The sequence below is a fragment of the Athene cunicularia genome, assembly GCF_003259725.1.
Source record: "Athene cunicularia isolate RWA chromosome 15 unlocalized genomic scaffold, athCun1 chr15_part1, whole genome shotgun sequence".
Lineage (NCBI taxonomy): Eukaryota > Metazoa > Chordata > Aves > Strigiformes > Strigidae > Athene > Athene cunicularia.
In genome coordinates, this window is record NW_020799121.1 from 9,879,681 (window position 1) to 9,902,064 (window position 22,384).

The 22,384-nt window shown below is 38.6% G+C and overlaps 1 protein-coding gene across 2 annotated transcripts in view; it reads right to left on the reverse strand.

Moving 5' to 3' along the window:
* Nucleotides 1-5,258: 5,258 nt before the first annotated feature.
* Nucleotides 5,259-22,384, reverse strand: part of ADGRD1 (adhesion G protein-coupled receptor D1) — a 158,468-nt gene continuing 141,342 nt past the window's right edge. For both annotated transcript variants that reach the window (XM_026859543.1, XM_026859542.1), the window contains 4 exons: nt 10,614-10,740; nt 9,356-9,397; nt 6,559-6,651; nt 5,259-5,845 (listed from right to left, as the gene is read on the reverse strand). In XM_026859543.1, coding sequence (XP_026715344.1) covers nt 5,750-5,845; nt 6,559-6,651; nt 9,356-9,397; nt 10,614-10,740 — 358 coding nt within the window. In that variant the 3' untranslated portion in view covers nt 5,259-5,749. The remainder of the gene's footprint in view (nt 5,846-6,558; nt 6,652-9,355; nt 9,398-10,613; nt 10,741-22,384) is intronic.

Here is a 22,384-nt window from a genome sequence, read left to right on the forward strand (position 1 = left end):
TTCAGTTGACTTTGGTATAAGTAAATAGACAGCATAAAACTGCTCTATTGGGAATTACCCTTAGCACATTAGCAACTGGTCAAGGAAGTTGTTTGGTAAAGATGCACTGAACAATGCCTAAAAATCAGCCTTGCGACTCAATATTTCTGTCATGCTTCAGCACCTGGTGAAGATGCTGATGTCAGCGATACATTTAGTATTGTAATCACCCTTGACAAGATGAAATATGGCCTCTGAATTCCAAGAACATATGGGATTATTGAGAAAGAAAATTGTGTGAACAAGGGCAATTATAGCAATAAGTATCTATGACATACTACGCTTAGCCATCCAAGAGGAACATAGATATAATGAAAATATTTTTAAAGGCAAACATGATGTAAACCAGTGCCAGAATTATCTAATATATTATTCTATCATGAATGATAAATGTTAAAAATACCCTCTATATTTCACATAATAGCAAGAAAGCATTCTTTTATGTATGCCTTGTTACATGGGTTGGAGAGATACAAAGGGAGAAAGGTTTCTTTGTAATGGGTATTGAAAGATGATGAAACACCTTTCTCATCTAAATTCCAATCTTTAATTTTTTAGGATATAATTGCTCTAGTTACTCTTCGCCATGTAATTCTCCTTGTATTAAACTTTCCATCATCACCCCACAACATCTACACAGCCATGCAACATAGAGGAGGCAGCTGGCAGCCTATTAATCACAATAGAACTAGCCTTAACCTTGAAAACATGTAATCTACAGGATCACACCCCTGTGAGGATAAGCTTTTGGAGCTGTTTGTTCTTTGAGATATAGCATTCCTGATTTACATTGTCATTTTCAGATAAAAGTGTAATAGTAATGAAGTTTTAACACAACATGCCTTAGATTTTTTGAAAAAAATCACAATTTTTGTAATGTGCTTCATTATGACCCATTGCCCTGCTATAGAATGAAATTAGTCCTAGAGCCAAAGCTTCAGTCTCTGAGCCACTCAAGCGAGGCCTGAACCTTGTGCTGGTTTTCTGCACTTGCTGTACTAAATCCCAGAAGGTCTTTTTCTGCTGGTAAGGCTACAAGTTCACTGTTCTGAAGGTAAAGAGAAATCCCACGTATTTGATGCAGCTCTGGGGCATCATCACAGTCGTTCCCTGCTTTTGCTCTGATGCAGGTACATGGCAGGTGGACCCGCCAGCTCTACTGCCCATGCAAGGATGCTCCCATGTGTACATTAGACTCTGCACCCACGGTAAGAAAGATACCTCTGCAGCTGTTCGAAAAAAAAGTAAGTGGAGAAATCTCTGTCCTCACTGTGTAGCATTAGTATAATAATAAATGCTCTGTTTGTCAACTGTGAGTTTCAAAGCACTTAACAAAGAAGGCAGTATCATTATCTTCATTTCACTGATGGGATAAACACAGTCAGGAAAAGTTACTTGCGAAGGTCACACGGCAAGGTAAAAGCAGAGCAATGAGAAAATCCCTGGCATTTCTGACAAACCAGCCTTTCTGACCATGCCTGCGCTCTCAGGCATCCAAAACATGGGTAGTTGGTGGCAGTTGATAGGTGCTACAGTTATTTAGCTGCAGGAGAGTGCAAACTGCCATGGAAAGTTAATTGTTGCATGTGCACCCCTCTTCTATCCAGCAAATTATATGTCCCCAACCACAGAAATTAGAGGAGAACATGCTGGTGTGATGATACGAAGAGACTTCTGGAAGACATATATATGATTTTAAAATATATATATATATATGTAAAATGTGTGTGTATATATCTATATCTAACTGTGTGAGTATATATATAAATTTATATGTGTGTTTATATATCTGTTCATACACACAATGCTATATTCAGAGATCTGGTAGAATGAGAAGTTTCCCCTCTAAGTCTGAGATGGAATATACTCATCATATCCAAAAATGTCATTTTTTCACCTAGGAACTGACCTTGACCAGGTTGCTGGAATAGTTGTGTTAGAAGAAATAATCTGCAGCAGCTACTTCATAAAATAGGCTCCTTTCTTAAAGAGGAGGGAATGACTTCCCTCAGTATATTCTGTGGGTATAAACTTTAATATAAAAGTACTGTCTGCACATTACCTAGGTGCACCTGACACATATAGTAAGACTTCTCATATGAGTAAAGCCCTGCTTGTTTAATCACAATAGTAGTCATAGGGAGCCATAATTGTTATGCTGTTGTTTATAACCCATGTCAAAAGAATAATTTGAGCAAATACAAAGTTCTTTTAGGAAATTAAGTTTTCTTATTTATTTGGGGGGAAAAATAATAATTAAAAAAACTTAATTATTTTACTACTTACTGGCAAAGTAATTCTTGCTACATTACCTATTTTAAAACTCACATCTCATTCAATTAAGATTTCATACTATTGACAAAACAATGCTGTCCTGAAAAAAAATATTGCAATAGCTGCTATATACAAGCCCATAAATAAACTGCAAGATTTTCAGGCTTCAAAAGACTGAGGACAGGAAGAGATTGTTTAAAGATTCATTTGAGCATTTCTTATTCAGTACATTTGCTGCATTCAGTAACAACAAAAATACATTGAATCAAACAAAAAGAATGGACTTAGATGGCAATGGAACGCATTTGTACTTTGTGGGTTTTTTACTAGTTTATCAAAACCAGAAGAAACCCCATCCCCAACCGAGCTCCTAACCTCACGTGACATAAGCAACAAGATAAACTGCTTCATCACAAGTAACGTTCAAAAGTTAAAGCACAGGATGCAGGTTATCCACAGTGGATCTCAGTAGATACAGGATAACAAATGCTCCTTCAATATATAATACATCTATGTCACATTCTAGGGTATAAAACCAAAAACATTTTCATGCTCTTATTTTTGGTGAACAATTTTAAAATAGGGTATACCTGCATGAAAACCAGATTTAGCCCTTTATATTACTGTCATTTTGTACTGTCATTTGTACGGTGTGTGGCTTTTTCAAGTAGACCTTGGGTAGTGACATAGGTGACCACTATACATTAGCACAGGAGGAAATGCAGGCAGTGAAAATTGTGTAGAGGGGAATATTCTTAAAGATTAAGACTTAAAAAAAAAAAAAAAAAAGCTTTTATATGTCCTCTGGTTCATTCATAGAACTGTTTGTGCTATAATACAACGACTCGAAGAGAAATTATCAAGGAGAGTTTCAATCAATATCCATGGTCACAGTGTAAAAAAAAAAAAACCAACCCCAAACCCAAAATCATAACGAAAAGAACACATGCTCCAGTATAAAAAATATGCTTAAATATGTTGTCTGCACACAATACAAACACTGACCTCTGTTATCACAGTACTGTTCTGTTACAATCTGCTCCTTACATTCTGAGGGTTCCTTCTACTGCATCTTTTTTGGGAAAAAAAAAAAAAAAAAAAATCATTCTCAAGCCAAGAAAAGTCCGTATGTTTGCACAGCTGTAAGACAGTCCAATGTAGAAAAGGTGAGGAAAAAGCCATACACAAACCCCAAAATTATGATATAACCATTTAGCTAGTTAGCTTTTACTGACCCGCCTTTCGAATTAGCTGTCAGCAATTTGAGTCGTTTAGTAAAAGAAAACACAGGATCAGAAGCCTATATATTTCATGCATGTATACATGTGATATGCAATATGTCACATTCTGCTTCATTTCATCTGCATAAATCCAGCATACATCTGGTGGAAATAAGAAATTTTCTCTAGAATGTTTTAATTTGTAGCCACAGACAAACTTGGGTGAACTGTGGGGTTTCAGTTTGGTGACCATACCAACAGGTCTTGGCCAGGAAGGGGAGAAGGTGGAAAAGATTGGTCCAAACTGAAAAAGATTGTTTTTTTTCTTAATGCAGGAAGGAACCGCGGGGAAAACTTGTTTTGGGTGAATCAAAAATGAAAGGCATTGATAGTTTCTAAACTTTCCATGCCGTGTCTTTTGGATGAAACACTTCACTAAATTCAGTCCTAATTGATGAATGTCTCCTTGTTCCCTAAAGATCAATTTACTTTGGTTTTCCTTTTTACAAATTTACTATCCAATAAACAATTTCCACCCTGCACATTAGGGTGCAAATATCTTTTCTCTTGGAAATCAGTAACTGGTATCTTGCTAGATTCACTGGGACCAGAAATGGCCTGAGCTGCTGAAGATACAAACCTTCAATTAAGAAAAAAAAAAAAAATCAACACATAAGCAAAAAATGAGGTGGAAGATTTGCATATTTCCCTCTTTTTGTACTATTTTGATAGCCCAGTGCATCAGGAAAGCTAATTACCTTGGTGATTCCTGCAAACCAGTACACCCAGTCTGTTAGGGATACAGCTACTGCAAGTAAGAAATAGCTGGGGTTAAGGAGACATGACTGCAAAGCCACTCTGCCAAGGGGGCCTCATCTTTGGAAACTGCTCTCAACACCCTGGCTGCTGAGTAAATCCTGCAGCAAGACACATATTTAGGGGCTCTGACCACCTCCAGGGCTTATAGTCTACTTTACCCCCAGCTGGGAAGGTGCATCGTTGGCACAGTGGAGATCACACTCCCTTGTGCTCCAAACATCACTTCTGAGAACCCACAAAACACTGGACAAAAGAAAAATTACAGTGGTGGTTGTTTTTTTTTTTTTTTTTCTCCTTAAAGATACTTCATAGCAGTACTAAAGCAGAAGCTATTAAGTGCTGAGCAGAGTTTAAAACCACAAAAGACTCTGCAGAGACCTATTTAAAAGATGTCTGTAGGTAACAATACATAGACTTATTTGTAGTCTGGCTGTCTTCACAGTATATCATTGTATTACATTTTTGTGGTTGGAATTCAGTGTCTTGATCTGACCAGTAAAAGGAGAAAGATAAGTCACAGTGCCAGGTTTTGATTTCCAAAAGCTACAGCGCATTTGTGAAATGCACTTGATGGACAGTTGTTGATTGCATCCAAAGGCTTCAGGCAAAGCCATACAAATACTTTGTACTGCAATATGTCAGCAGACACAAATCAGCTCTAGAAATGCTGTGGACAACCTTAGCCATTTCTACCTTCTATAGCTACGATGTAAACAGGAATATCAAAAAATTAACAGGCCACGATTAGGAGATTTACATGTTACATATGCTGTTTATGTGCATGGAGACGTATGTGTTTATTAGCTTTGCTGATTCCATGCCCATGCTGGGAGCCGAGTAGCTGGAACCTGCTTCTCCCTCAGGTCCTGGCTTCCTTGTAGCATTTAAATTAATCACCACTATGTATTTTGAATAAGCTTCACTTCGATAATTGGATTCTGTAAGGTAATAAATGTAAACAGAGAGTGCACAGCAAGACCAGAATAGCCCCATTACAACATCACAATGGGAAGCATTTCATTTTAGAGCATAAAAATCCATCTTGACAGAGGTATGTTGCCTTTCCTCAGTTCTGGGAGCCGGAATGATTCAGATAGCAATAAGCCCTTTTTGCGTACCTAGTGTTTTCATCATTGGTGACAAAACCATCCAGTGTATACTTGTGGTAGTTATATTTACAGATATTGCTAATAGCCAAGTGGTAGAATGTGTTACAGTTCCAAAGGCAAGCAGATGAGGGCTATTTACAAAACAACATGGCAATTTCCAATTTATTAGGCAGTGATTTAAAAAAGCAGTTTTCTACTGGTATTAACAGTGAGAAAAAAAACTGGTGGACACTGTGTCAGAGGTCCTGAATGTATGGCTTGATTTTCACTGAGAAGCTGGTATTACTGTCAGACCGCTGATAAATCAATGCGGTTGCCTGAATTGGTGCTTTTATCCCAGGTGTTCAGCTTTGTGGGGGTTGTGCCTGGCCTGTTCCCAGTCATCTGGAAAACAAAATAATATTGAAAATAGATTTATTTATTTTGCTAAACCACTCTTGTCTGGATAAAAAAAAAAAAAGCTTGAAAGCATCTATTTACATTACAGCATTGTCACAGAGTCTTCAGAGCATATGCCATAAAGGACTTTAAAACAGTCGCTGCCAGGATCTAAGGTGATTGGCAGCGATCACTTAATAATACCTATCACTTCAGAAGTCTGGTTCTTTACAAAAACAAATGTCTTTTGCCTCAAGACAATTTAAGGAGAGCTAGAAAAGCATATTCACGTGTTGACTTATTGAAGAGTTTATTCCTCAGGCTTAAATGTGAAAGTGCCCTATCAAAAAGCCATCATCATCATCAGACAAATACATTGCCCAAATGCTGCTTGAATGCATAATATGAAGTCCATTACAACTGGTGGGAACAGTCTTATTGAACCGTACTCCAGAGTTCATAGACCTTTGTTTACTTTTATGTGATAGTTTGCCAGAAAGCAGAATTTTGTCCTTTACTTTCAAAACAGATATTGTAGCTGCAACTTAATGCTTGCTGATTCCGCCTGTCTGCAGCATGCATTACGTTAGGTACTAAAAATACCCACGTGCCTTCTTGTGTCCTGTTCTTTCCAACAGAATTTAATGTGGAACACTTTCATGTGCAATAGGAAAAAAAAAAAAAAAAAAAAGAAAAAGAAAGAAAGGAGGAATACTCACAATGTCTGAATTGAAGGGTTTCACATTTATGTTGCGAGTCGAACTACTAGTAAGGGACCAGACCTTGGTTTTGTGCTTAAAGGCAGCTCTAACCTTTGGGGGGAATATAACCAGGTAGAAGATTTCTTTTGAAAAAGTTGCGTTTATTTTCACAGATGCATTGTACGATCATTTCCCCATTATCCTTCCTCCACATTAACATCACTGTACATTAAAACAACAAACAATCCACCCCTACATTTTTCTTTATATTTAAAGAATATAAAAAAAATATATATATATATATATATATGGGTATAAAGTATCCATACTTTAAATACAAAGCATTGCATAACCTCCATTATGTCTCAGTTTATTGACAACATTTTCATGTTATCTGGGTTATCTCATGCTCCTAGATGTCCAAGGTATGACCGTGTTACAATTCATCTTGTTAAAAAATAATAAAATCAAAAAACCCAAACTGCATGGAATGTAAGCATGCACCCCCAGTAATTGCAGTTATGGTTTGAAAGAGTTTGTGACGTGCCATTTTACTGATTTTCAGCAGCTCACTAGGACATTGCCACATTTTCTAACAAAATATCCAGCCCCAGGCTGGACCACAAGCTCCCCCATTCGGACAGGCTCTCCCTGGAGCTCGCACAGCCCTGATGGTACCCAGAGGCCATGAGGACATAAGCCAGCTGCTAGCCTTTTGAAAACTGAAATTATTTAAAGATGCTGGCTGAAATTTCCTGGAGATGTAGACAGATTCTGCACCAAGGTAAAAATAATCTGCTGCATAAAGATGGTGAGACATTCTTTAGGCAAGCGGGTGAGATTTATCAGGGATTACTGGCTGGAAGTAATTGACCAGTGTTACCCTGCTGTGATAAAGAGCATCTTGTCAGAAGTAGCATAGGCTGCAAAACACACAAAGTCATTTTTCCCCGCTATTCTACACTGGCATGGCCTCAGCTACTGTACTGTGTTCAGCATCCCGGGGAAAACAGGGACCAGGTGGAGTCAGCCCTGAAGAGAGCAGTGAGGATGATCACAGGTCAAGCAAACACACGTTATGAGAAGCTCAGTTTGTTTAATCAAAAGAGGAGACTGGGAGAAGACTGGATAAGTCTTACAGTCTTCCCTTTCCTGTGGAGAGGAAGGGACTTACCTACTCTTTATATGTATAGTAGCTAAGACAGGAAAGCAGCAGCTCAGACTGCAGTAAGAAAGACAAAAACTACAATTTAGGAGTGGCAGTAGTGAGACACAGAGCCGAATTGCTGGGGGAGGTCAAGAGGCTTCGATGAGTGAGCCGTCAGGGGTGGCACTGGCACACTGGACATGTGCTGCGGGAGAGGAGGCTCAGGCCCCCGTCAGACCCGTGCTTCTGTGCCTCTTTAGAGTGTGTGTGCGTTTCTTGTCCAGGTGCACTGGGAATACATAGCACAACCACTTGGAAATACCTGCAGGTTTTGCTCTACAGTATCTGAGTTTTACTTCTATGGTAAGATTGAAATTCTCAAGAATTCTCACAATTCAGCTGAAGAAGTGTTTCAGACACGCACAGCCAATGGAGACAATAAGACCTGCTCTCCCAAAATGACAGTTCATGTTAGCTCTATATGAAGTGGGTTTTGAGGAGACAAATTCTGAAAAGTTTCTGAATTTAATTTCTCATGAGGTTCCTGAAAAAATGGCAGCAATTCAAGTATTTGTATTTGATGTAAGACTTTTGAAGCTTGACAGCAGGAAGAAAGTTTTCTGAGCCCGGGGGAGAATAGAATAAAGAAATATTTTTCCTCCTTACCTTTAACCTGCCTGCTTAACTCTAGTTGATTTCAATAAAGATCAAGAATTTGATAGTCAGTCCTGACTCTCCAAAGTGTTTGTAGCAAAGATGGTATCAATGCTCTAAGACTGAATAGGTTGGCAAATATTAATAAATCATAACGTCTCCGTAGAATAGCTGGAGTGCTATTGTTGCATAGGAAGAAGCAGCAGACTATGGGACAGAGCTACTTAGCAGCATCCAGAAGAAAGGGCTGGGGGAGAATCAAAGCCGTGTGGGTATTCACTGAGCAGTACCTCCCTGTCAGCCTCCTGGAAATGGGTTTCATAAGAAAATACAGTACATGTTGCTGAGCATTTCCTGCTATCTGGCATGGGAGGAGAGGCTGCTGCAAGCTCCAGGCCCAGCAGAGGTGGTCCCCACAAGCCCTGCTTGCATCAGTCTTGTCTAGGCTTTACTCCAGTTGCTCTGAGAGAGTTTAATGTAAAAAGATGCCTCTTGGTCTCTGAACTTCCTGCCAAGAAAAATACCTGGAATATGTTCTACTCTGTTTGGTTTCCCGTTAAGGATTGCATGAGCAATGTCCAAAAGTATGTTTTACTGAGAATAAGATTTATTTTCCCCTCTGGAACTGCATACGTAACAAAGCCAGAGCCCCCTCAACAGAAACTGCCAGCTTCCCTGCTCCCACTATTTAAGCATCCTCCCTTAGCAGCACAGCCCATGCCTTGCCCAGCCTCTCCAGCCCTCAGGATTGCTTCTTTCCCTAGTCTTGAGCTGCCTTCTCTTTTCTCTAGGTTGTTTTTTTTTTTTTAAAACCTTTCTCATGTTAAGTAAAATAAATGTCAAGGATGGGTCAAAATGCTGCAAGTCACAAAGTCTCTAAGAGTCATGTATTAATTGAAAGAAAAAAATCAGTGGCATAGCAGGCAGTGATAATGGAGAAAGTCTTTTCTTGTTTTACATTCATGTTATTTAATTTAGCAACACCAAATTTGTTAACACCATTTGGCTACATACCTCTGAATTCAGAAGACAGTGAAACAGGAACATGAAAAATCCCTGAAAACAGATAAAAGGGAGAAGGGTGAAGAACATGAAGAATTAAATACAATAATGTATTTCTTTCACTATTGTGTAAATCAGGTATTGAATAGCTGGAGATCTATAAATATCAGAGTAGGCCAAACTGTGACTCATGTTAATCTGGAGAAACCTGCAGCATTAAGTTACTATGAGGCTTGTCTCGACTTTTTCCTGTAAAACAGCACCTCCTAAACTTGGTGGTGCTAAAGGAGAAATCTCTCTGAAAAGAATCAGGAATTCTGTTTTCATGACAACAAGAGAACTTTCTGTCTGTGCTTGCAAAGATAAAGGAAGAGCAAAATGCTCTTTGGGAAACACCAGATCATTATTTTTTCACATTAGAAAGCAAGATATTAGCATTAGGCAAATTTTTACAACAGAATTTTGCTATCCTTGGACTTTCTGTCTGATGGAAAGTAAAAAGGGCCTATCCTCTTTCCTCCCCAAAATAATTTTATTTTCTTTTGGGGAGTATTCAGCCAAACTTTTGATTTTTATTTTGGATGAAAATGTCAACTTTTCTTATCAGTTTACAGGGAGCACTCTTTTTGTGATCATAGTGCTATTTGTTCCTGAGACAAAAAAGGATTTACAGGAGTTCTTTCCCCCCCCTTGTAACCATTATCTGGAAAAGAACTATAACACGTATATAGATTTACGCCTCTACAGAAATGTCTGCTTAAAGCTAAACAGATGCTTACATTCCTCCTTGGACAGAGCTTTTTTCCGGATAGGTGTATTAAGATGAGGGTCTAGTTGCTTGCTTGCAGGAGTCACCTGCAGCATGCGGAACAGCTCCACTTCTCTCCTCACGCTGCACCTTTCCCACAAACTTCTATTCACTTTTGTCTAGTCTCAGTAATGAAGCCTCAAACTGACACTGAAAAACTGTTTTGGTATCTCTACTGACGAATCTTGCCACAGTGCTGGAAGAATGAATTTCATTTCTCAAGCTCACTGTCTCATTTATTTAATTATTGCTACTGGAAACATTAAGGAGTGGGACAAAAGGTCTGTTCATACAGAGACTAAACAATTGCCAGCACTGTATGGTCAGCACTGACTTAAAAGACAGAGGAAGAAACATGGGAAAACTCCAGTAAACACAAGCATGTGAAAACATTACTAATGATCCATTTATTGGATCTCAGCAGCAGTTTGGTAGCCATAAATCGTCCCACCAGGTACTTACTTGTAGTGAATTGAAAACAGCAAATATATACTGAAATACTAATGCGTGGGCATTGACAGCCAAAATCCCAAAGATCCATGAGCTTCCCAAGATTGGTAAGAGCACAGCAACGGCTTTAGCTGTTAGTCTGAAAGAGAAGATGAAAATAGGAAATGCGATGAGACAGTTAAATACATTTCAGCCCACACACCAGGGAGTTTATCAGTTATATCCCAGTAGCAAGGTGGGGTGTGTGTATGACTCTCTTCACCATAAAATTCTTTTAATGGGCAAGTCTCGTAATTACACATTCCTATCTATCTATGAAAATGGGGATCACGTAACTTTGGTATCACCTTGAATAAATACAGATCAAGAATCAGTAACTGAGGGTGCAGAGGAAGAGATGGAGAGATGCTCATATAGCTACTGTAGTCATATCTTCAGTTTATAGTGAAGTAGCCTTTTGTCAGTGAAGAGTCAAGTGTAAGAGTCAAAAACAGAGGGCACAAACAGAACAAAGGCAGCATGACATGGAAAAACTAAACCCACTATACAGTACATCCAAAATACGTTTGCTCAGCACTACAATTCGGTCAAAACATGGTATTTCTCTCATAGAAAGTGAGTTGCAATTTTTAATCACCACAAATGGGAAGAAAAATGATCTACCTCCGCCAAATGCAAATCCTCTAACACCCCGGTATTACTCTGCTACCACCCTGCTTTGTTCAGAGTTGATTCAGAGAAATGTATGCCAAATATTTAAATAGCTTGTGTTTCTTGGAGGTCCCTACTGATATATGTTCACTCTGCTTAGCTTGAAGGAATTGGCAGAATTTCAATAAAAGGTGGTATGACATTTGAAAAGCTAATAGCACTGAGAAAATAAGAGGGATTTTTGGTTTTTGCCTTAATGAGTTTTATGTGCAGGATGCTTGTTTTGGTGGAAGGTGAAAAGAAATTGTAGTGTATCAGACAATTAAGTGATCATGGAAAGTTTTCTGCAGCAGCTAAATTCTGTGGACCAGATGTTATATAAAGAGCAAACAAAGGGAACCACAGAGAATTGTAAGATTGCAGTTAGGTCTCTTCAGTGTATACATAGCCTTCTATTTTAAACACTTTCTATGAGGAGCTCATTTCCTTCATCTGCAACAGGAATTAAGGGCAGACAAATCTCACAGAGCACTCAGGACGCTGTAGAAGAGGCGTGGGCAATACTTGAATCCATTTTCTCCTTTCATGTAAACATTGCTACCATCTCTCTCTGCAACTGAACACCACTCAGACACTGCCAAGAAAGACAGGCACAACTGATGAAATTTAACTCACAAAGATTATTGCTTAGCCCACACAATTGTCTTCTCCTTATGAAGCCCTTAGAGCATCATCTTTAATTCATGCTAATGAATTGCTTTAAAAAATTGTGCTTTTGTGTCTGCATATACCCTGTAATATTGACTTCAAGAGTATTGTAGTAACAGCCCTACAGAGTGTTTCCAGTGTGATCACAGACAAAAATAGCAAGACAACTGGATTACTCTATGGAAGTTCTGTCACAGGATGCTATGGACATCTAAAAGTCATCCTATAAATTGATGGAAGATAGTTCTGTTGTGGATTGTTAAATGTGACAATACAGATGCAGCTGCTTGTGCACAAGTCCCTAAACTTTTGTGTGCTGAAAGGTGGGAGTATGTATTCAGAGAAGAATCACTCTGAATGACTTTCACAGTAGGGATACAGGGTTGAATGGACCCCCAGCCCATCTGTTTAATCCGAGATGGCAGCCCTTCTGTTCTTAGCCTAATCCGTCTGGCTCTTTGATTAAAACAATAAACACCTCCATGGCTCGTTTTCACATCAGTTTGACCGTAGAGCAGGGACAGTGACCAATAACGCAATTAGTTAATGTCATCACTCACTTTCTCCCGGTAAGCGCTATGTATCTAGTTCACAACACTGGGCAGCCCAGAAGCTTTCGTGAAGTCTGTCCACTCTGTAATCACTCCAAAACTCCTGTGAACCCCACAGGGCAAAACATTCTTGCTGTCGAGACACTACTAACTAGACAACCCAGCGCAATTTTGCCTGTCAAGGATGAATAGACATCAAACCTTTGCACACCCAAGCAGCGACAACTATCAAAGGACAAACTCTTCCTCCTGGGCAGCTAAGTACCGTCTTGATGGTACAAGATAGAAAGCACAAAGAGGGGACCTGTCCCCATTTGAAACATCCTGAACCAACAAGGCAGCGCTAATCCCTTACCACAGCACTGATAAACACTTACTTAACTCCTGTTGTAGTCCGTGGGATTTAAACTCGTACTTACAACTAAATAAGTGTTTAAAATATTTCAGTGAATTTAGTCTATGGTACAATTCTAGATAAAGAAGCCAAGAGGGCACTAAAGGGAACAGGGGTAGTGAGAAACTAAAAGTCAGTCTATGCTCGCTAAAGATACATTTTCTCAGTAATCAGCAGATTTCTATTGAGCTGGAAACCTTTGTAAGAGAGAAAGTTGTTTCAAGGAGATTAATGTTCTACTGGTGGCTTTTACCCCCTCGTACAGAATAAAGCACAGGTTCAGGAGAGAAGTGAATAGAGCTGCATGACAAGACACCACTTGTAATTACAACAAACATAAAACAAATGAGAACTTTGTACAACACGATTCAATGAAGAAATCTTTTAATTAAACTTAGAGACAAGACATCTTGTTCATTTCAGTGATCTGAGCATGCACTTTGTTATGTCCTTGATTAAACGTGTATGTTGAAGAACTGCAAAAGCTTCAGGTTTATAGGGAAATCTGGGATGGGGAGGAATGTGGCTTTTTGTTTTGGTTTTATTTTTTCTGTATTGAGTCATATATTTATGTCCTTGGCCATGAATATTTCTGCACAATTCAATTGAATTCTGCAAAGAGTTTGTTCAGCCAGAAAATGGAATACCTTAAAGCTTGAGCTCTTCTATTTAATTTAAAAATGCATTTTAAAAGATACAATTTTAAAACAATTGGTACAACTTTATTTTCATGAATCAAAGATGCTTTGGGTTTTGTTCTCTGTTAAGATTAAAGTTCATCACCTCAACACTAACGTAAGACGTGCTCCACCGGGGAGCTGCCAGCAGATCACCTCTTGCAATCAACTTTGTGCAGAAAGACCTGTATAATCCTACGGAGCCCCTGTGCCTTCAGGAAAATGCATTTGTGCAGGTCCTGTGGCACACTAGGGGGGAGGATACATGAGCACCTGGAAGATTGATTGGGTACGTTCAGATTCCATGATGATTTAGATGCCCTCTCCAACCTGATACAGCAGGTGATTAGTATGCCCAACACAGCTACGCTTGTAAAACTGTCTTCATTACAAACCACCCTTTTTCCTTTTTCCTTTTTGTTCTCACACTCTCAATTTTTTATGAAATTTGCAGTTTGGAATGTAATTTTCCCCAGCTGGTTTGTTGCCAAAAATAAGTTTTCATTATTTCTTTTTGAGTCAGAGCATAAAAAGATTCATCTGTAATTTGTAGTTGGGGGCAGAATAGGGTTAAATACTCAGTTTCAATGTTTTCAAAATCATCCTTACAGTTTGGATTTTCAGGAGCCTTTACCATCACAAACGCCTTATATATTTTTTAAAATAATGTATTAATAAAGACTGCTCACTATTAAGCACAGGGTTCAGCACATATGCAACAAAAAACAGCTAAAAATGAAAACAAAATACAGATATGTGGGATTTGTCAGTCAAATATATTAGTTTCAGACACATCCATTATAGAAGACCAGCCATGTGAGGGTGAAATTAATCTAAGACTAAGGGTCAGCTCCGTATATGTATTGCTTAAATCTCATTAAATCTTTTTTTGTGTGTGTTTTTTCTCCTAATTATTGCATTGCTTTCTATGCTTGTGTGCTCTGACTTTCATCCTATGAATAAAATTATTAGTTCAAGGTGTTCATGAGCTTTACTCAACAAGCAAAGGACTCGGCTCTATTGTTGCTGGGCCTCTTATTTTCTTCCACTTATCCCTCGCCTTCCCAACTTTATTTCATTTTTGTCTTTGAACTTTAAAAAAAGAAAAATACTAAATGTAAAATGCTGCGTCAAACACCATTAAGGTGGCAAGGTTAAAAAAATCTTAGAAATACAAAAGTTAATGTTCCACTAGGCATAATAATTCCAACAGACTTTTTTTTATTCCCATTTTTCTTTTCTACATGAATATCTTAGTAGATCTGTTCTAGTACGCTAAGATATAGAGCACAATCAAATACATAGTTTTTGGAGAAGGAATGACTTAACTGTGCAACCTTAAAAAAAAGTCACCACCATCGCTTGAGTTTTATATTGTCTATGAAATTGGTGACATGAAGAAGCAATATTCTGGGGCAGGGGCAAGTCTTTCTTTGCACATATTGAGATCCAGCCACACCAGGACTTCATAAACCTTGCTAAAATCTGTCCTTGTGACCTGATGTGTCAGAAAAGAGAATGGCCATTGCCTTGTAAAGGATTCTCTGAATTTCTCCTGCATGCCCCTTCTCATGCTCTGCCTTTTGCAATTAGAAGCAACCTACAGCCTGTTTCTCACATACACATTTAAAAGCTCAGATATTGTTAATCTTCTACAGTCTAGTAGCATTAAGTTTGGTGAGATTTTTGTCTTTCTGCATCTATGTACACTGAAATATCAGTACTGGAATTAATTAATTAGGAACCAAGCAAAACCAGCACAAAATATTTCTTTTTCACTTTCTACTGTTTCATTTTGCCTAGATATATATATATATATATATAGATATAGATATATATATATATATATAGATATATATATATTTAAGTATGTACCTGTTATGACCTGTTATTACCTCATTATATAGACAACTTCTGGAAAATACAAAAATATCTTGAGTCTGATGAAATTTTTATATCCAGTGCATATGGAGTAGCCTTTGGGATATTACTAGCTGTACCTAGCCTATCTATCAATTCAGTCTAGAGTTAGGGTTGTTGCTCACTCTTCCCCAACACTAATGATCTCTTCAGCTGGGCAGCAGACACTTCTGAAGGCCGGCTCACCAAGGGCTGCTTTGGCATGACTTGATTTCATTGCACAGTTGTTTATTGCAAAAAAGCAAGCAGCAATGACTTAGTACTGCCCAGTGCCACATCCTCTGCCATCAGATCTGCGGAGGCTGCTCTGCAGACATTGCTGGTCATTATGTAAGTTCATAAGTCGTCCCACTCACCTGAGCAGTTGCATATGAATCCCGTTATCAGGGCAGGAGGGTAGAGTCCTTTGAAAATCCTTAGAAAATTTTTCTGATACACTTCTTGCAAGAACAGTGTTAACTTTAGTCATTCATTGTTAATCAAGTTGTGCATTGAACATGCATTCACCTTTTAAATCTCCTGTTCAAAAAAAGTATTTTTGTTTTCCTGTTCTTACAGTTTAATTCTCATTCCTGAGAAGTAAACCTTGCTCAGAAGAGATCTTCCACTCCAAATTTCTTCAAGTGGCTTTGTTTGGATGCTTTTGGTTTAGCATTCACTTCAGTGCAGTATTTTGATATTTTTTTTATATCTTGCTCAGTCAGAGATGAACTGTTAGTCAGTGTTTTACACCAGCTGAGATGCTGAAGTGTGCACTAATCAATCAATAGAGGAAGGGAAGTTTTCTGAGTTGGATAATTATGATAGCTGTATCGAAGTCCCGGTATGGAAGAAGTACAGGTTTCAGCACCTCTGAGATGTATTTTCATTACCAACATCATATAAAATCATTGCACTGTTACCGAAGTTACTAGGAACATTTTTCCAAGAGCAGGGCTGGGCCTTAGAGTTTTATTGTATTTGCAATTGGTTTGGAACAGCTCTACTCAATTGAGATTGCTCCCTTCCCCTTATTTAATCTCTGCCCTTTTCTGTTACTGCCCTGAGCATGCTGTCGATATCTTACACCAATGCAGAACGATTACAATGACAGCTACAAGAAAGAAATTTCACTGCTTGCACAAAAAAAAAAAAAAAAAAAAAAAAAAAAAAAAAAAAAAAAAAAAATTACTTCTGTGAAGGGGACCCCTAATTCACAAATCAATTTTATTGGTTATGCATGGAGCACTAATCCTTTTAAGACTTCTGACATCCACTTTTCAGTCATGATGCTTGCTGAAGTAGGACCTAAATTCAGACCCATAAGCCAAGGTTATATAATAATTGGAAAAAACACTGTCTAAAAAAAGCAAAAATCCGTCACAACATTTCATCAAAATTGCTACCCAGACAAATAGGCTTTTTAACTGAAATTTCTCTCTTGTTTCTTAAATTCTTCACTAGCCACTGTCAGCAACGTCCTTTGTACTTTATATAAACATAAATAAATACAAAATCCTGTAACTAAAACTTCAGACCAATGCTGGAAAAAGTTCAATTTAGCTTCAGTTTCCCATTTATTACAAGTAGTGTTCACTAACCCCTAAGCTGGAGAGCTGCTGCGAAACTACATACAGCAGTTCTGACTACGAACGAAAATTATTTTCATTCCGTTTCAGCAGTGCTTCCAACAGACACCTTGTCCACTCCCTCCACCCAGCACACAGGCTTTTGTTCCTGGTGGTGCCTGAGGATGGCGGTTCTGGCCACGGCGTTCAGGAGTGCTGTGTGCTGCTGCTCACTTTGTTACCCGATCTTCCAAGGAGCAAAACCAGTACTAAGCGATTGAGGTGGTGAGCTGCCACCAACATCAGACAAATGGAAGAATACTGATGATGCCTCATCTGCTTTAGTGAACTAGGCAGTGAACAGCAATGAAAACATATGCAACCGTCTTTGGGGCTGATTCGAAGCCACTGATATCATTTGGAGTCTATTGAATCGAGCTCCCTTTTACTCCTCCATAAAAACCAACCAGGTCTCAGTAGAGTAATGCACTGTGGGTGTGGTATAAGCAGTAGCCAAAGCACAGGCTTCAGAGCCAAATGCCCCAAGACGCCTCCTAATTTAGCAACCAATTTACTCCGTACATTGCATGCAAATGACATTGAGAGTAGGTGTTTGGGGTTTTTTTCAAAATGAAATTAATCTGTGAACTCTGTTAGACACCTTAATCTAACAAGCAGAGCTCTCATCTCGGAAAGGACAGAGGAATTTTAATTCTGCTCCTGTCACTAAGCAGTAGCTCATGAACTCCTGCAAATACAGATGCATCTTTTTCTCCTCCTACATTTTGTCTTGAGTGTAGAAACAATAAGGTTGATGGCATAAGGAATGTCTTTTAATGAGCATATACGCAGATCCTAGCCTAATCTTGGGTGATTTCTAGGCACAACTATAATAAATTTGGAAAAAAAAAAAAAAAAGACAAAGTCACTGGTAACTGCAGATGCCATTTCCCATTTTCCCAAATGTTATTTTGTCCTTTCAAAGTGATGTAGTGAAACTGAATAAGAAATATTTACAGACACTCAGATCATTGCTTTCTGGTTGGTGCCATTTATAATCCAGGGAAGACGCTGCTAGTCAAGAGTATTGTAACTATGAAAAAAAAAAAAAAAAAAAATCTGGGCTGCAACAGCAACTAAATTCAGATTGTTTTTTTTCATGTGACTAGGAAGGGGAGGTAGCATCCTTTTCTCAGTGTGCAATAACCAGCCCTCTCGCCACAGATCCTCACAGGAAGGCGGACACTGCCAAAGCAGTGCTGCTGCTTGTAAATCTTCCCAAAAGTTAAGTTGCCTTTGGTAAATACAGCGTTTGCCCAGAATATAGGACATCTGGGCTCAAGTCACTCTTCTGCCTAAGGGAAAGCAGTTCTCTTTTATCCAGGAGAGTATTTTGGCTCCCTGCTTGATGCTTATTTTCACCTATCGAACCCGTCCCACTTACATTAAATAATTAAATATTCACTGGGCCAGAGAGAGGCGTACTCCACAGATTAGTTGTGAGGCACTCTCCTGAGAGAGGAGTCCTACCTAATACTTGCTTTATTAATATTTCTTAATTTTTATTAAATATTCATATATAATAATTCATAATAATGCTAAGGGGCAGGATCAAGTCCCATGTCGCCTCCACCACTTCCTAAATCTATAAAATTGATCCTAAAAGTACAAAAGACAAAAATATTTCCCAAAGAAAGTAATAAGTACTTAACTAAAACATTTCCTTCTCCTTGTCTTTAATGCAAGCTATTAAGAGAATATAAAGAATTAAAACATAATGTCCTTGCAAGCTGAATTTTCAGTGGTTATGATTTTTCCAGGGGAATGGAATTTGCAGTGGGATTTTTCCATTTTCTTTCTAAAATTCCTTTCTCCAGCATTTTTTGACACTAATTCTCTCATTGCAGTGCTGCTGAGACAGCATTCTCTGCTTCTTGATCCCCAAGCCCAAGGATAATGCTAAATTTCCACTGAACCTTGCCATTGTGTCATCAAAGAAAATAGTAAGAGCTTATTCTCACAGTAGAAGAACGTTCCACATCCAACCAAGGAGTATTAATAACTGGGTTTGGATGAGGAGGTATCGTACCTGCACTGGGGCTTTGTACCGCAGCGTATCCAGTTGTACATGTATTCACTCCTGAGAGACACCCACTTCTCTGCTCTTAGTGAAGTCGTCGTTTCTAAAAGGTGACTGGGAGTTTTTGCTAGTGAATAGTCTCATTGCATATCTGTGCTTTAATCATCCAAACATTGTGTCTCTCTGTGCTTCCTTTCCTGCTCCGCTTCTATTGAAGCATCACTTGAACTGCAAGAACAGCCCCAGTGTAACAGAATATGTTTTCTCTTTTCCCATAGCAACCTCTAAAAGAACAGGCAGTAGAAATATTTTCAGTTAGATGATCACTTAAGATCTGCTGAGTACCATCATAGGCAAGCAATGATACAATCCTCTTGCATACAATCATTTATAACAAATTCACAATCAGGGGTGCATTTCTTTAAAATCCAGGTAGACTACAGGGTTGACTGTTTGTTGCAGTCACGTGCTAAATTTTTCACAAGTTCAAAAAATGTGGCTGCTGGAAAACTTTTTTGAGAAACTCCAGTAATGGGTGACAGAACAAATTTCCCAGCAGTTGGTATTGACGACCACGGCCAGAAGCCAAAACAATCACATTCTCAGAAAACCATGTGGAAAATGAAAGCAACTTAAAAGAAAAAGGAAAAGAACAAGCACTGATCCTCACAATAGTGAAGATTTATGGATTTCTTGAACGCAAACCATTCACTTCCCTATTTCTTACAGTGTTTAGCTCTCCCTTAAAAGCTGATTCTGAAGTTACTTTAAAGAAAGTAAGAGGGGGGGAAAAAAAGACAAGGAAAAATTACCCATTTCCACTTCGGGGGTTCTTTAATAGTCTCACAAAAGCAAATTGACTGGAAAGTCTGGAGGGATTCATTTGTTGTTTTAAAAAAGAAAATAAATTGCAACGTTCTAATGAGTCAGGTCTTTTTTATATAGCATGCATTGGTTTGTTTCCAAAGGTGGAACAGTTATCTTGTTTTTCCAGTTTGAACCTTACAGAGCAAGCACCCAAGAAGAGAGCATTTTTTTTTTCTCACAACCAGACAACAAAAACTATGCAGGAGGATTTGGGTTTATCCATATACAGCTAGACATGAGCTAGTCCTAGATTCAGAAAGGTTACAGTATTATTTCTGTTTCTAGACCAGATTAGACCAAAGATATCAAATAATAATTGCCAAATATAACCATAAAGTTAGTTATAGGAGCAACATATTAATAGGATAATCTAACCTTGGCTGCTCTGGATGCTCTGCATATGTGGAAACAGATGTTCCTTCAGACTCTCCCTTTCTTCTAACAAGGACCCAGCGCCTAGCTCTGCGTTGGAGTCAGCCCAGGAGAAGGAATTTGTTTTGACAAATTATTCCCAGAAAACTCATTACCTGTCTCTTCCAAGGACAAGGCAATGAAAATGTCCCAAAGGGCTAGATCCTGCCTGTGGGTGCCAGATGGACCAGGCTAGATGTCATCTACTTCTTTTCTCCAACATTTGCACCTAATTATTTCTTCCACTACAGCCTCCATTGCTTTCTCCATTTTCAAAGCTCCCAATGCAGGACTTTTTCCTTCTAATGACAGCCTTCTGTATAGATTATCCCTACGTATATTGTCAGTGTGAGGCATGAATCTACATTAGTCCAACACTTGCTATTTTTAATTGGCTAAATCTCTGCAAGTCATCTTGAAACAATATACTGAAAATTAATCTTATTGTGCTATTTACAGCCATCTGAATCTTTTTTATAGTTATTATATCATGTGGTGAATATCTTTGTTTTTCCGGCAGTAAACCAAGATGACAGACCCAGGGCTAATAAAGGGGGATTGTCAAATTACAGAAGTTATGAGAAGTATCTCGTAGTGTTCTCTTTTCCTCACATAACAGAAGATTTGAGGGAAGAATTCATGTGCCTGGAATGCTGATATGAAAGGGCAGAGCTTGTTCAGAAAGGACATGCAGTGAAAAGGAAGAGGGTATATCAGAAATGTAGACCTGCTCAGAGAGCCAGAAACTATAGGCAGACAGACTTTCCAGAAATCTCTCTGTGAAAACCAAGGCAAAGGAAATGGGAACAGCATGGCAGAGTATGTTTGGCTTGCCAGACCAGGAGGTTAATGTGGATGGGGCCTTTTTTTTCCCCCTAAACATCTCAAAAGTTTTCCAAAGCACAGTATTAGGTGCTCACATGAAGCTAGCTTCATTTAATTAATGAAAATGATAATGAAATACAGTTTGTAAAACTTTAAGACTTAAAACAGCAGCCAGTGATGTAACCCCCTTACAATTTATTTTTTTTCCCTTACTCTGGGATGTCAAACCAGGAACATCATGTGTTAAAAATACGAAGTAGCCCCTACTTTGTGCTCTGTGCTGGTGATGCCTCCTGGAGCATCATGTTGGGGTTTGGGTATCAGATTTCAAGAAAAGTGCAGTCCTCTGGAAAGACTCTGGAGGCAAGCAAGAGAAATTATTGGTAATCTCAGAAACACGGCCTGTCAAAAATGGGACAGGTTTTGAGTATACAAGTTTGTAGGGAAAGGAAGAAACTTGTCAATGTCCACTGGAGAAGGACAAGCTCCTATTTGTGCTTTCTTAAACTGCCCTTGTAGAAATGTCAAGCTTCTTCAAAGAAGCCATTAGGAGAAAAACTTCTGAGGTAGCTACATCACGAAGAGACTCAAATTTCCATCCCCAGAGGCTTTTACCAGTATAAGTGAGTGTGTTTTACACACAATTCAAAACGGTCAGGAGGAATTACACAGCCAGATACCACTGTTCAGCTGACAAGTAGCAATGAACTTCTTGGTAGTTCTGTATGCCTGGGAACACCCAGAAAAAGCACAGACAGGGTTTATTGGAAATCTGTAGGTTTGGCAAATATTTCTGGCTCTTAGCTTGAAGTCAGTGGGGCTCATAGTTTAATTTAGGATGACAAAGTAACAATCACATCAGCCCATACACAAAATTTCTGTGGAATAACATTTATCCCCCTGAGGAACTGAACTCTGAAAATGATCTCTTGACCTAGACAGTCTCAGTGACCCTTAATTATGCAATGATATCAACAGAAAGATCATTCTCCCATTTCCATGGCAACAGTACCAGCGAACAGCAAAGCTATCAAGGTCAGGCATATAAACTGAGAAAGAAAAGTAATTTTCTGTGTAATGGTTCGTATGAGCTTTAACTGCAGTAGTGGCAAATAAATAGCAGTATACTTGCTTGATCACCTGTCTCAAATG